This window comes from Cyanistes caeruleus, chromosome Z (genome assembly GCF_971803275.1).
Source record: "Cyanistes caeruleus chromosome Z, bCyaCae1.hap1.1, whole genome shotgun sequence".
Taxonomy (NCBI): domain Eukaryota; kingdom Metazoa; phylum Chordata; class Aves; order Passeriformes; family Paridae; genus Cyanistes; species Cyanistes caeruleus.
The window spans coordinates 28,250,976-28,267,131 of record NC_141732.1 but is presented as its reverse complement, the minus strand read 5'-3'; the positions used below and the strand labels follow the sequence as shown (position 1 = coordinate 28,267,131).

The following is a 16,156-nucleotide window of genomic DNA, read 5'->3' as shown; positions in this document are numbered from 1 at the left end:
AGACCCAAAGGACAGTTTTATTTATTTCATGAGTACAAATTGGCTCTGTCAGTTTAATTTCCCTTGGTGCTATAACTAAGCCTCCTGTTCTTACAAAGAAGAACAGTATGAGACAGCCATTATGAGACAGAAATAAAACCAGTTTCTGTGATAGGCAGTATGGACAACACGCTCACAGCTAAAACCTTTCCAGAGAGTACCCCCCACCTGAAACTTGCCTTTCAGACAAAGTCTCGACTGCTGCTGTAGCAGCAGGAGAATAACTGCTCAGCATGAATTACCCAAGGATTGCCACCAAAATAAATTCCAATAGGAAATTGTCACATTAGACCTTGATGGGGGAACCAGAGGATTCTTACATTTCACTAGTGCTTTGCATTTTACAGTGAGGAGGTGCAATGCAGTTGCTTTTTTGCTGCCCACTTTCACAGGGGAAGGGGTCCAGTTCCAAGCTCTGATGCTGCTGATCATCAGTGCATCAGTCAGTGCCTTCTTATGACAGACAAGACTACAGCTTCTTTGGGGAAAAAATGCCTCCAGCATGTACTTGTGCTTACATGAATGTCTACTTGCACTGGGTTAGGTAACCTAAGCAGGAAACCTTTAACCCTGGTGCAAACAAAGAGTTTGTGTTCAGCCCAAGCCAAAGAATACCTGGAGGCCCTCTCTTGATGCCATTTGGATTGAAATTAATTTCCAATGCTAAAACTGGTCTTCATTCATATTTCCATGCTGAACAGGTAAAACTTCTTAAATGTTGTTCACACTTGACTGCTCTGGAAACTGGGGCTTTGCGGGCATTCTCCATTCAGAAAAAAATGGCACATGGAATGTTTACTACCCTCAGCACAGAAAATATAAAATACCTTGTCAGAATTACCAGGGACAGAGGTATAAATACCAATCAGCTGAGAATGCTACATGTCATGAAAAGATGAGGGCTGGAAAAACAAGTCAGAAAGGTCATACAGCATCCCACTTACTTCTTTTCCTCAGATATTGACAGTTAATATTTTAGGAGCTGTTCATCTCCTTACCTGCTCTTGCATGCAAACAAGGAATCTGAAATGAAACATCACTTAGGTTTGCTGCAAGCAATTTAGAAGGGGAAGGACTTTTTCTAATCTCTTCTCCACTTTTTCAGTACTTCTCAAAAGCACTGTCTTACCCACACGCTTTTGTTGTGGTACTAGGATGGGTGAAAATTCCACAACCTGTGACATCACATGTGACTACTGCCAACACCCAGCATGATACCTGTGGCCATCTACTACAGCCACTTCTCAGTAAACTCTTCACCTCCACTCTTCTGAGGTTTAGAAGCCTAAAGCTTACTTAAGCATCTCTCTCTGGAGGGGGATGCAGACAGATGAGTGCCTCCTTAGGTCTTCAAGGTGAGATAACCCAAGCTGGCCTGACCTACACTCACAGGAGGAGTGCTCCATGCTCCATGTTCAGGCACTAAAGGGGTAACTGAGCAGTCCTTTATCAGCTGCCCAATGGGAATGTCCTGTGCAGGCTCTTGCCTCTCCCTAAACACAAGACAATTTGAAGAAGCTTCCCCTGGAATGATTTTAAATGTTTTAGCACTTCAGATGACCTGTCATCCTACATGCTGAGGCTATTTCTCAAGCAAACACAAAAGACAAGGAAAAATACTCAAAAACAACCACCCCAGTTAAAACAAGCAATTTATTGTGGTAGAAAGGAACCTGTACACAGTGTTTGTTTTGATTTGTTTAGATAAGGTGGCTGGAAACAAAGATCCTCAGGAATTTTGAAAAAGCTGATGGAAAAATGTTTGTTTTAAAACATAACAAAGTGTTTAGGTAACTCCCAGACTCCCAGTCTTGCAGGCTGGAGTTATGCTTGTTAATTTCTATTAATTCAGCCAAAATCTAAAGCTTTTTAACTCTGGTGCTATCTTGCAAATTACATGTCCTGCACTGGCAAAATAGGAATGTTCAGAGCTATGGGAAGCATATTTCTTTAGTGGAGCCAAACTGTTTTCCCATATGATGTTCTTCCAGATGCAGAATTGCTGTAGCTTTGAATAGATACAGTACTTTAACTAAACACGTACGATAGAAAAATAGAAAGGAGAGATCTCAAAAGTCTTGGAAAAAAAATAAAATAAACTTGTTTGCAACAACAGCACTACTATTTGCCATCTACCTAAGGGAGACCAGTAAGGAGCACAGGACAGCTTATCAACAAAAATTGGTTATGACCAGTCTATTACAAACCAAGATTAACACTACAAAATGTCCAACATCCCCAAACTTAGTAAAGATGTGTGTATTTAAAGTTGCATTTAATGTTTCTTTTGCTGTAATTACTCCATTGTTCTTCTTCTACACTTAATATTGGCAAATATGTATTGGCAAAAACACACCCAATTTGTTCTATAACTATTCATTTGCTTCATTAATAGGGTGGCTGGTTTTTTTCTTAATTGGGTAGCTCTCTTTATGCCACAACAGTAGCAGGAATAAAACTACTTTATGTCAGGGAAAAGACTCTCCAGACTCTTTTCCCCTGATTTCTTCCCTCTCACCCTGAGCCCTGAACCTCCTGCCCTTCAGCACCATCTAGCACCAGCAGGGTGTTCAGAGGGAATCCTGCATAGCACCACGACTGATGTTAAGGTTCTCCTGTGACAGGCAGCACCTTCTGAGGCTAAACTTCACCAGAGCTTTGCATTTTCCTTGAAGAACTGCTGAACACTGCTTAGGAGGTGCAGGCAGGCCATTTCTGGCCTAAAAACACAGCTTGAGCTCGTTTCATAAAAAAAGAAACCCATATTCTTGCTTTCCTATGACTCCAGAAAGATGTGGGGAAAAACAAACAGGAGGAAGATGTCTACTGGTCACACCTTAAGTCTTAGGCACAGATCTACACATAGATACATACATACACAATGATGCCATCCAGCAGGACTCCACACAAACAGAGATAAGAACTGTGATGCTTAATCAAATGAGCAACAACACTTCACTAGATGTTAAGGCATCTTTAACTACAAAAGAAACATAAGCATGCATTCCCTGATTACAGTGATTTTCTAGCATTTAGAGGCAATTACTTCAATTTTTCTAGTAGTGTCTTACCAATAATCTTGTGTCAAGGCACTGGCTTATCTTCCAAGCCATTATAAATTTCCTCTAATGCTCCCTGCTATAAAACTAAGCTTCACTGAATTGATGGCAGTGTGCAAAGAAGTGTAGATACAATTGCAGCACAATATCCTACATAAATCCAGCATTAAAACTGAGCTCATTCTTCAAGAAAATAATTGAAGAATTAATAATAATAATTAATTTCTCTTTAAGCACATGAAATGCAATACAACAACATGAATTTCCCTGAAATTCAGGATCCCCCTGAAATTTCACTGCTTTCTGAGACACAAGATTCAACTATAAAGCTAAACATTAGAGAACAGGAATAAGCTTGCTGACAGTAAATGCACTGAAACAAGCACCATGCTCCACTGTAAGCATACTCCTCCTGATGCAATAATATTTTCTTGTTTAAAAAATGCTGTGTTGGAGACATCTGAACTGTCTTTCACATTTTGGAGGGGGAGGTGAAGAAGAATGCTGAAGGAGATTTACCATAGTGAGGCAGAAAACCCTCATAAATACAAGCCATTCCCAACGAGAACAACTTGTCCTAAGACAAGGCAGATGCTCAAGTTCACAAAAATGGAGGAAAAGATAAGGCACTCTGAAAGTCAACACATGTGCATACTGGTTTGCACGTACTTAATCCTGAAGCCTCTCTGAGACTGTCAAACTCATGGGCCCTTTAAAGGAAATATCAATTTGAATAAAAGATGTGTAATACTGAAACCTTGTTAAAGGGAGGGCTACAGATCTTTCACTTGTGTGATAACTGATTAATTCACAGAATATGTGGAAGAGCCTATTTTTATTGATAGGAATGTTACATGATTTCTTAATGAAACTATTTTCATTTTTTAAAAACTATCCTCCTGCAAATTTATTTCTCCTCATTTAAGAACTGATGGTGAAGAGCTCTCTGTAAATCTGTATTATTGTGTGAAATAGAGAGCTTTTAGGACCATTGCTGATAGCCTACTGGGCAGTGTTGCTGTGTTTGTCATTTTTCTGTCATTAGAGTTTCAACATATGAATTAGGCCCTGTACACAGACAGTGCAAAAGGTTAAGTATAGACAGACCTTAAATCTTACTATACAAATACTGCACTGTTGATTGGAAGTTTACTAGTCTCAGACTTATCTGGGGCAATTGTTTATCTCCTTTTTTATTTTTTTTTACAGGATTGACTTTCCTTCACACTAAGACTTGCCTACAGCTTTTGCCACGACAAAAGGACATTGCAGCAGTTGTAAATATATTGTGAACACACACTGTGAACACACAATGTTCACTATGAAGCTCATTACCTCTGCTTGCAAGACATAGCAAATGCAGTTGTGGCAGCCTGCACTGCTTGAGGCAGCAGATGAGAAGACACAGTGTCTCCTGGCTGCTGGAGCCCACCCTCCAAGTGCTCTGCCCCATCTGTGTGGGACATGAGCACTGGCTACACTGCTGTAAGCTCCATCTTCAAGCCAGATTAATGAAGAGGCTCACCACTTGCCAACTGTGCAGCAGACCCTGATACAGTGACACGAGACCTCCCATCATTTCTGTCACTTCAGAGGAACTTCTCTTGGCCAGCCTTGAGTATCACAGATGCTCCATGAGGGACATCTGCCAGAGGCCTTTGCTTCATCACTGCTGAGAGAAAAACAGCAGCTGATGCCTCTTGGAAACTGGAGAACTTGGAATCATGATTACCTATGATAACTTGTGTGTCTGAAATTTCTCTTTTCTGAGTTTTTTTTTTCCCCCAGAATGTTTTCTCTTCCTTCTATTGATCATTGGTTTTTTTCAAGCTTTTTTTTGAGTGCCAGCTGTTCCTCTTCTTCCTCTGGCTTCTTTTATTCACTACCTAATTGCATCTTGATAAAAAAGGTCATGCTAAGCACATCAAGGAACATTCCTTCTATGTAGCATCTTGTAATAGCAACATCCTGTGATTTGAGCCCATTCACTCTGCTTCTAACCAAGCTGACTTCCACTGAGGTTCTGTGTATGCATTCCACTCAGAATATAATGCTGAAACACAGCTCATCAACTGCCCAGCAGTCCTCCTGCCTGGCTTTTTCCAGAAGTTTACAGATCAGTCTCTCACTCTAGCCAAACATCAGCACTGAAACATTTGTTTTTAATTCCCTCCTCCTATTACAATAATAGCAACAACAAAATCAACCCATAATGATTTCCTGGGCTCAAATCAACTGCTCAGCAAATTAGGGCTCTAACAATGGCAAGAATGCAGGGTTTTGGAAAGTAATTTCAAGTGTTGTTCCAGACTGTGTCCCCTGTCTACAGCTGTCTGCAGGAGCAGTGAGAGGCTCTCTGCTGCAGCATACACTCGGGAATTGCAGTAATCAAATCTGCATGAGTTCGTCCCTCCTCCTTCTGGCTCACAAATTATCTATATCTATCTATCTATCTATCTATCTATCTATCTATCTATCTATCTATCTATCTATCTGTCTGTCTGTCTATCTATCTATCTATCCATCTCTACATCTCTAAAGGGAACAGACAGGAAGCAGTTCCCACTGTGGCAACTCTGTGGGCCAGAGTAGGACTTTATGCTGAGCTTTACCTCTTGCATTGATGCATACAACAATACATGTTACCTCATGGCAAGTTCTAAGCCAAGGAAAGGCTGCCCAGCTCCAAGTGTCTTTCCAGCCTATACTGCTGTAGGAAAAATTGCACAGAGGCAGCTGAGGAAACATGGGATGGTACTGCAATTTCATGCATTAAAGTATGCAGTCTCAAAGGTGCAGGCAAGAAGAAATCAATAAAGCCATTCCATCTTTCTTTTACAGGGATGATGGGCAGAAGAACATGTTACATATTTCTAGTCCCACCACACAAATACCTCTAACCACAGTGTTATGCCCCAGGTGTTTCACAACATTCCAGGAAATTACCTTAATTTCACAGGGTATACTCAATCAGTATTTTAGAAAATATTTTCTGTAGCTTATAACCCTCCTAGTCCCTTTTACAAAACTGTGGACATTCAGCCATCAAGGCAGTCATCAAACTGGGACAACCTAAAACTTGTTAAAAATAACAAACATTAAACAGCATGTCAAATATCTGACTCATGGCAAGACTTGCAAGTTAGATGGCAGGGCATTAATGCCTTAGTATGACACTGTACTCAAGATGCTGTAAAGGCTCTGAGATTTTATCCAGGACCTGCTGGTGAATGGTTCTGTTGCCACCTCCTCTCCCTCCAGTGTGGCTGTCCTTTCATGCAATATATAGCATAAACTGGCCCAATATGTGACACAAAACTGTAACATGGTTCAGGAGGAAAGGCAGAGCAGCTTCAGACTCTGGGAGGAAGAGCTGGATTACCACTCTGTGAACTACTCGTGGAGCATTACCAACTGATAGGTAGCCACCAAAGGGGAAAACCATGCGACTCCTCCTGTTCTAAGATTGTTGCTCTAGCATGAAATTCTGGAAAATGTCCATTTTGAAACCTCCCCCCTCACAGACAACCTTTCTTCACACAACCATAGGGAGGGCAAGGGTGGTTGTCAGTAAAAAAGTGTGGAGCTTGTGAGAAATTCCTTATGACAGCTGTCCTCTGTCCACCAAACTAAACACTCACCCTGCAATCAGTCCTTTTTTGGGTTTTGTATTGATCCTTCTCCCTTTCACAGCTGAACAGATACCCTTAGAGGAGGGCGACAGTGTAACCATGGAGTACCCCAAGGACACCATCTGCCCTTCCAGGATCACAGCATTAAGACCATATGTCAGCTTCACTTTTATTTCTAACTGTTGCTTCTTTGAATGACTGGGCACTAAACAGGTCTTTAGCTTGCTGGAAACAGTTAACATCAAGATTTATCTTGCATAATTAATACATACTGTAAAAGGACTGGAACTATAATTACTTATAGGCTGAATGCCTAAGGATTGGAGTATAAACTGTTTGGTGTTTGCCTAGCTCTGGTCCGAGCAGGATTCTCTGGTCATACAGCAGATCTGGGACAAACCTGGGCTGCTTACTTTCTTGGGAGCAGCCAAAGGGCCCAGGAAGTGACTGGGGGAGCAGCAGCTCTCAGCTGAAGCAGTCACTGTGGCTTCCCACCAAAAACTCCACCTTGTTGATGCAGGCTCCTTAAAAAATGCTTAAGCACCTGTCTGACTTTATTGCCCCTCATTGGCTTCTCTGGTTTTAATACAGGAGAGCTTAGAAACTCAGGATGCTGGGAAAAATCTCAAGCTGATTTTCACACAACAAAAGCATTGTAACAATCCCTGCCTGCCCCCTACCCCACTCCCTGCCCCGACTGACATGTTCATTTGGTGGTCTCCCTTTCTGACTGGCAGCTTAACAAGAGCTTGGTGCTCAAAAAGAACTTCTTGGAGGAGGATAAAAATGTATTTTACGTTTATTTTTATGTACTTTGTAACTCACAAAGTGACAGACGGAGTTTTGTGAGGTGAATATCATTTATCAAAACTGACACATTCAAAATGAGACAGGGACCTAAATTAGTTATTGTAACTAGAGAAAGAAATACAACAGCTAGTTTCAAAACTGAATTTGCATTCCTTATGAGGACCTCAAGCTGGCAGTATTCATCATGTGGGAACTCTGACCTATAAATAATCTTAGCTTGGAACAAATGAACATTTTTGCATAATGCAGTACAGTTTTCTGGCAGAACAAAAAATAACACCAGGCCAAAACCCCGTCTCGTTTTTAAGGAAAAAAACCCAAGCCAGTAAAGCCGACCTCCAAAAAAGGAAATGTCTAATCTACAAGTGCAAGTATCCAAGCATGTCTCCAACCCTTCTCATTCTGTTTAATAAGAGAGGAAACCAGGCCACCAGAAGTTTACAGACTAATGCAATTACAGTGTGGCTCAATAAGCACTGATTTGTCTGTTCTCTGTGACATGCAAGATAAAGCTATGCTAACAGGTCAGCCTTTCCTTTCACAAAGCTGAATACTAACAAATCAATCACAATGGATGTTTTTCAGGAGGGAAATAGTAATAAGTTGTTTGCAAATATATGAATGACCACTTCTTATATCTATTTTTAAGATCCATTAACTAAATAATTGGATTTACCTATAAATAACAAATGTATTTTCATCAGATAGCATTTAACATTTCTTACATCACAGGTGAAAAAAAAATCCTCTTAGCAGTATTAAAAGGCAAATAAAATTAAACTCATAATCACAGCACCACTTCAGAGTCACCATGAACTTTGAAAATTCTGTGAATACAAGGACACAAGTGTACCACTAAAAAGTCACTCACTGCAAAAAAAGCCACTTGAAGAAAAACCAAGTTGTTTTGCTGTTTGTAAGTGGGACGAACGTGGGAATCGGCCTCTCTTCTGGAATGGTGAGCAGCAATTTGCACATGGACAACAGCAGAGACCAGCTCCAAATGTAATGAAAGCAGAGCTCATTTGTTTTTAGGGACCACAAACACTACCAGGCCTTTAAAAGAAAAATGCTGGAATCCTGATGCTTAAAGTGGAAGTCCCAGAATTGGTTTCCGACACCTGTTTCTAGGACAGATCTAGATGTTACTGATGTGTATATATTCAGATCTGAATGCTAAAATTCAAGTATTCAGCAAATGGCAAATTTGGGGTTGTCAGTGTCCCACAAAGAGAAAAAAATAAAATATACACTAGAAGGCAAATCTGATCACTAACTTCACATCCAGTGCTTAAGAATCTCAGATTCTGAAAAGAAAGGAGTAAAGTACTACTTAATTTTCATCACAACCTCTATAGGAAAGTTACCAAGACTACTTCAAGAGTTTGCTGATTGCTGAATCTAAAACACCCATGCCACAGTCCAAGGCCTGATATTTCTCCTAACCAAGGACTATCATTATTCACATTGTTGACTACAAGAGAAAATACCTAGTTTGCAAAAGTATAGTTCAACCTGACTCAGACAGGACCTGAGTGGGACCTCTGTGTTCTATGAGAGCATGGAAAAGCTCTTGTTTTTCTACCCAGAAATGCCCTTCAGAACATGCTGGTGTTCTACTCAGTGGAAGCCCTCATGCTTTGCTACACTTTCTAACTCCGTACTCCTTACAGACATGCATAAAGCAGTATTTTGTATTATGTCAGCTGATAATTTCAGGAAACATATGTGGACAGAGCATAGCTGAGTAAGTCAGCTAAGCATAAATTACCCTAAGGAAATAAATGAGTTCTATTAAGGAATTGTGAACATCTCAGCAACTAAGTAACAACATGGCTAATGTGCTTATCAGTGCGTTAGCACCGACATGTCTTCTAACCAGCTAGTGTCTCAAAAGGGATAAAGAAAGATCAAAGACCATAGCATTCTGAGATGATTCGACAACCAACTATGACAGGAAGCACTGCCCAAACCTGCAGCACAATTAAGGGCATGTCTTCAAAGCAGAGCTCACCCAGAGTCACACCTTGTGCTGCATCCCCCATCACTGCTCTGGTTTGCACACAGGCACCTCATTACTGGGTTTGGGAGAAGCACCTTTCTGGCCTAGTAACACAGGCTGCAGTCCACATGGATCCTGGGTTCATCTTGGAATTCCTGCAAGTGGCTGCCTATGGTCCTCATCCAACCCTGAGTCTGCACGTGTCTGATGTCAACACACATGGCAGTTTTGTAGTGGAAATGGTAATATACATACAGCTCTTAAATATGCTGAAACTGTAAAAAGGACTCTTAACCAAGGCACTTCACCTTGACCATTCCATCAGGAAATCTGATTAATGCTCAGAAGCTCTCAGCACAGCTCAGAAGGGACTTCAATGTACTAGATAATATCCTAGTTTTAAAACAGCAAAAATAACCTTGTCACAGCCTCCAACAAGAGCTTAGCAAAGAGGTGGACACATGAAGGTAGGCTGCAATATCAGGTGACAACAAGATGAAAGCAGTATGAATGAAAAGTGGAGGTCATGCACATGCCATCAACATTAGTCTTCTCAGCCACAGGTGTGCCTTGTCACAAAGGCAAGACTTGAAGGAAAAGAGCAGCAAGGTTTTTTAGATAGTTAGACAGACTATAATTAAACCCATAAGCCAGAACTTCTTCCAACCTCACAGGTTATGCAAGATAAAAAACAAACAAAAAACCTCCTGATCACTCTGTAATCTTTAGACAAAGCCTATCCCTCAGAGAAGGAAAGAGCCCAAGACATTTGTGATTGAACTTGGGAGTGTTCAGGGAGACCATGAGTGAAATAATGCCCATTTTCTAACAGGAATATCTTAGCAATGATTATAATTAATGAACAGAAAAATTTATTATGGGCTATGATTAATGCTCCCTTATAGAACATGTGGAATCAAAACAGGATGTTTTTCTAAAAGATAAGCTGTAATCCAAAAAAAAAAAAATTTTGGGGAAATCTACTAGTCTATGTCACAATGCTAGTCATAATGGGATCACAGATGATGCTTTAAACCTTATAACCCATGAATATAGTGAGTCATGAATATCAACAGTACTCTTCCTTCCTCCAGTGAAGTGTCTGGTGATACGATGCCTAGATGTGGGTGGTTTATGATTAATGACATATTTTACTGTGACTTTGCTCAAGAACTTTTTTCCCTAATGATTGCCATGGCTTGGACAAGTACTTTTTCCAGGAATTATGACTCAAAAATTGACTTCAGCAAAAGCTCAACGTTTTTGTATTTATATCCATGTATCCTTTCCCAGCACAAAACGAGCGAAGACATTCTAATGGAAACTGAAGACAAGCTTTAATTATTTAAAATTTGTACCAAAATGGCTCAGAATAAATTTATGAGCACATAATCAGAATTTTTAATTTACTGCCAGAAAGCAGCAATGCAGGTACACAGCAGCTCAAATTTAACTTGAGAAGGGGCCCTGAAAATCTTTCTCACTGAATGAAGCCAGTGAATATGGTGGACAGCTCAAAACACATTAAGCCTCTGCGTACAGGTCAGGCAGTCTGGTGGTATCATCACTCCTTTGCCCAGTTTATCTCATTTTCTTCTTCAGCAATCCCCAGTCTCTTGATCATATGAAAAACAAAGGGCACTGAGAGCAGACCTGTGTTTCACTGGGTCAGGATTAAAGGGCTGAAAACTAAGAAGGGAAAAAGAAGAGAACTGGAAACACTTTTGAAAAGCAGAAGGGCATCACGCAGGAACAGAAACAACAACCTGGAAGTGGTTTAAGTGTAGTGTGCAGCAGTGTGACCAGCAACAACAGAGATGAAATGACCCAGGTTACTATAATAACGTGCACCAACCGGTATTGCTGGCACTTGATGGAACTAAAGCTCTCTAATCGTACAGCAACAAAAATGAGCCATTTGCTCAGATGTAATTATTCAAGTCCCAGGAAGCCAAGAATTTACAGCACAAAAATGTGGCTATGTGGCCCTTTTTATTTTCCTCATGTTTTTAAGGTCTTAGCAGCGAGTCTGACTTTTTTCCAAATTTTTCTCTGATACCAGAAAAGGCTAGAATATTTTCCTTTCTTTTGAAAATTCTCTTAAAATTCTTTGAGATTGTTACATAGTTACCCTTTAAAAATTATTCTATGATCCTTCAGTCACGTTAACTTAGATGAACAAAATGCTCATTTTCCAACACTCAAAACAAACAAAAAAAAATGGCAGTATAGAGAGAACAGATCCACTTCTGTGCAAGCAAGTTTTATCCAGCCATGGTGGGTATTTGTGGCTTATTCTTCTGTTCACCTCATAGGACAGTGAGGTGCTTTGCTAGGACCTGTTATGATGAGAGGAGGACAGGCAGTATGTGATCCAAGTCTATGCAACTGGAGTCATCTGCTGCTGCTGCATTATGTTAAGAGCAAGTCAGCTCCTTGCAGGATGTTTTTGTATTTACTTGCTATCATGACAAATAACCAGTCTGAAAGCAGCACTTCAGCTGTAAGACAAGAGGATTGTTCTTCACTGTGCAGTGCTATTTATCTACCTGGGAACACAGGTTCTTATAAGGGCTGGGGAGTTATGTTAGATACCATGCTCAAGCTTCTCCTGCCTGAAAAATGTCAGGAAATTGTATCAGCTCTTTAATTTGAAGAGAAGCAGCCATGAGTTGATTCATCTGAATCACTGGAGACATGCTGAGAACACTTTTGGTTAAGTATGAAAATGTGCTGGCTTTCAATGCCATTGTTAATATGCGGTAGTTGGAATCTGGGAACCACCAGCTAGAAAAGTATTATTTGCATGTAAGAATAACGAGCATTTCTTTCAAATCTTGCCTTTACCACATCATGTGATAAAATATGAACATCTAGAGTTGCTAGAACTAACAGATGTATGTGTAAAAGGAAAGCACCACCCAGCCCAGCCAAATGCACCTTAACAATATTTAAGGATCACATCTACCTTTACTGTTAAGATCTTCTTGTTGTTTTTTCTGATCTAATTCAAAACAATTTAGTACAAATATACAATCTCAACAGTTCAGTAAATATCAGAATGCCAAGCTCAATAGAACTACTGCAAAACTCTGATGATTTACAGCCTTTATTTGTTTCTTGTAAGGCTTATGTTGTCCTTTAGTCAGACACCTGGAAAGACTGTGACTCTGCTTTAGGGAATTTATGTTCCCACAGTTCCTCCTTACTTCCTAAGGGCTTTGCACAAATTACAGCTTTTTAAATGAGCTGCATTCATTAAAACAAATTACCAGTACTGCTGCACTGCCTGGATGTGCCCCTAATGAGCCTCAGAGCAGTTTTGCCATGTAGCAGGAGACGAGAGGCAGCCCTGCCTTTTCACTAATCGTACCTGTGCTAACTCCGAAGCCCCCAGCGATAATGTTTCAGGAAAACTTTTCCACTTTTGGCATCACTATAAACAGTACATTCAAACTACTGTCACATTATCTTGCTACACCCAACCCTGCACTAGTCCAGCTCAAGGAGAGTTTTGCTGTGGACTCAGGAGCAGAAGCAGGCTCTAAGCCCAAATCACATGCAAAGCTGAGCTGGACAGTCTTCCAAGTATGAAATGCTAAATGGTGACTTTGGCTGGGCCCAAGAGAGAAGAAATACTGCAGCCTTCCCTCAGCAAAGTCAACAGTATGCTTTCATCAGCTGTCTAATTAATATGATTTAATAAATATTAATGTACAACAGTGCCTGCATAGGCAAAAGGTAACGTAAAACTTATCACTGGCTTGACTAGATTAACTGACTGCAATAGAGAAATGCAAAGAAGTAACAAATCCAAATATTTATATTAAACTGCACTGTTTATTTTAAACACATAGAGGGCAGATTTGCACATGGGGGCTATGGACACCTTCCACACTGTTGCCACACTTGAAGTTTTAAACCATTCCAGCTTATCTAGAGAAAATCCTGTGGAATTGAGACTTTCTGAGCACAGCTCTACATATACTTACCAGCGAGATCCTGGATCCATGCACATGTGTAATGAATGGCTGGTATGCAGACAACAGGCTATGACTTCATAGCCTGGCACAGGCATAGCAGGCATTACTTCATCCACATTGCAAAGAAGTATCACTTTTTTGGGAGAAGCCATCTCTGGCTGATTTTGAGTAAGCAATTATGGAAAGAAAGCTCAGAGTATCCCTGAGAGTATCACTTATTTCAATGAAGTGGCCTTCCTCCTGAGGAATTTAAATTAGAACAGAAATACACAAATTCCTATCTGAGCTGGTATCACAGCCACAATATTGTACTGCAAGGGCAGTAAATGTATTTAATCTTTCAACCTTTTTTTGACAGCAAGTGTGCACTTGATTTCATTTGATATGAGTGTTCCCCAGGCATCCCATTTAATTTTTGGCTTAGGCAATACCCTGAGCTGAAGCCCAGAGATTGAACTGCAGCCAATGCTGGCAGCTGGCATTCTGCTGACACCTTAATGCATTTGGATACAAACATCCAAAAATTATTATCATTTCTCTAGTACTTGAACAGCTCTGTACAGAATAGAATTCAGTGAAGAACCCCGTGTCTTCAAGGACCCACTGGACACATGGCCAAATTTTCTTTTCATCTATAGCTTCTGGTAATATACCTGGTGTCTCAGATATGCTGTAACGTATGACTGTGGAGCTGTCTATATTAAAATAGAAACAGAAAAAAAAAAGCACTTTTTGGACCTTCTGAGTATTTTTTTTCACTGTCTCGATTTTTTTCAGTGTCTTGATTAAGACACCAGGGGGAAAAGGAAAGGAGAAACTTCTGGAGAAATTGTGATTAGATAACTGCTCATTGTGAAAGCCATACATAGCAGATTCATAATTATCCAGAAGTGAGCTTTTAGGACATAGTAAAGAATAGCTGAGAAAAAAGTCTCTGCTGAATGAGACCCCAGAACCAGCTGAGAAACTGCTGCAGGGGGAAAATCTGCACAGATACCAGCCCTTTAGAAGCCCAAGGCCATCCTTTTTACAGCACAAAATCCCACCTCCATCCCAAAGAAGATTACGTAATGACTGATAAGTGATCTACACAATCTGTATAGTTGGATCCTTTAAGATAAAAGGATTAGAAAGGGAATAGTCAAAATGGACTTAGCAACAACAAATACAAACTGTTCTTATATAGAAAACATAGGTATACACAGGTCTTGCTCATTCTGCTTTTAAGTATGCACTTTCTAGAGAGACTGATACCAAAAAATCAATCTTCAAAAATCATAAAAGCTAGTGAGATACAAGTCTTGCTAGATGTGAGAATAAAATGGTGTAAATAACATTTTAATTTTGATTTGCCTTTTTCAAGGAGTGAGACAGAAAAAGACAAATCAGGAGACATTATTTAGAAACTGTAATTTCCAGTATTTTGTTGCAAATTCTGAACCTATAAACCTATTTTCAAAGTTTACATGTCCTAGCATTTGTGCATTTTTGCATTTGTCACTTTTGGAAAGAAAGCCCATACCAAGTATTTCAAGAGTTGTGATAAAATCAGAAGAGCCAAGGAAATGCAATAGGTATTTTTGAATTGCAAACTAACTCTTTCATATTAAATGCCATCAGAGACTAGTAGACTGGTTTCATGGAAAAGAATACTGCCATGTACTGCAAGAATAGGTGCACAAATAATGACGGCCAAATTAATTTAAGGTTACACTTTTCAGACGTCAGTCTTGACCACTGTTCTACTGCTACATTTAATGGTACTTTCATGAATCCTCAAGACTAAAGGTTTTTAAGAAAATCCAATTTAGAAGACAACTAACAATTATTAACTAACTAGACTGACTTAGAATCAAAAGTTCTGGATTTCATCTCCTATCTGCTGCTGACTTGCTGCATGACCTTGAATAAAATACTTAATTTATCCAGACTGCAATCCTACCTTAACATGTGTCTCCTAAAACTGCTATGAGATTTAATTAATTAATCCATCTCTATAAACCTTTCAAAAGCTTAAGGATGGAAGGGCCTATGGAAATTAAAATTATTAACAGTATTTTCCTGCACAGAGGTAAAATGGTGCTGTATGTTTGATGTATGAATACAAATGCAGAGATACATAAACATACACAGCATATTTTCACAGAACTTCTGACTTGTTCCCTCAAATTACAGCAATTTGGAAATATACAGTGAAGGAATGAACAAGACACATCCCTACAGTTTCTTCACTGTCTGTCTCAGTAGCTCTAACAGCGCCTCCCCTTTACAGCACATTTATACAATTACAAATTATGGTTGTTTAACAATATCATGAAAATAAATCATTCTTACCCTCAATCCCTGCTCCATGGACAAGCAGAGAACCTGCCAGGGTGCTGTGTACCTGAACATGTTTGGCCCCTTTTGAAGACAGACAAATAGCAAAAGGCACACAAGTCTCTCAGGTCTTCCTGCTGCTCTGCATCTGAAGGATGCTTAAATGAAGAGAAATCTTTCAGATGTACTCTTCAAGGGCCACTCCAGCAGGCTCTAAGACAGTGTTACAGCCATTCCACTTGCACCCCGAGGAACTGAATAACTAATTCAATAAGAGGCTTTTTTCCTTGGGAAGAGCTTAGCTCAAACTCA

General features: G+C 39.9%; 1 protein-coding gene across 13 annotated transcripts in view; it reads right to left on the bottom strand.

Annotated features, from left to right (window-relative positions):
• PALM2AKAP2 (PALM2 and AKAP2 fusion) overlaps positions 1-16,156 on the bottom strand; it is a 265,334-nt gene that overhangs the window by 35,852 nt on the left and 213,326 nt on the right. For 2 of the 13 annotated variants that reach the window (XM_023944336.2, XM_086869419.1), the window contains exon 1: positions 1,038-1,225. The exons of 10 other annotated variants lie outside the window; for them this stretch is intronic. In XM_023944336.2, coding sequence (XP_023800104.2) covers positions 1,038-1,076 — 39 coding nt within the window. In that variant the 5' untranslated portion in view covers positions 1,077-1,225. Of the gene's footprint in view, positions 1-866; positions 942-1,037; positions 1,226-16,156 lie in introns of those variants that run through there. One more of the 13 variants, XM_086869417.1, reaches the window with a different exon arrangement.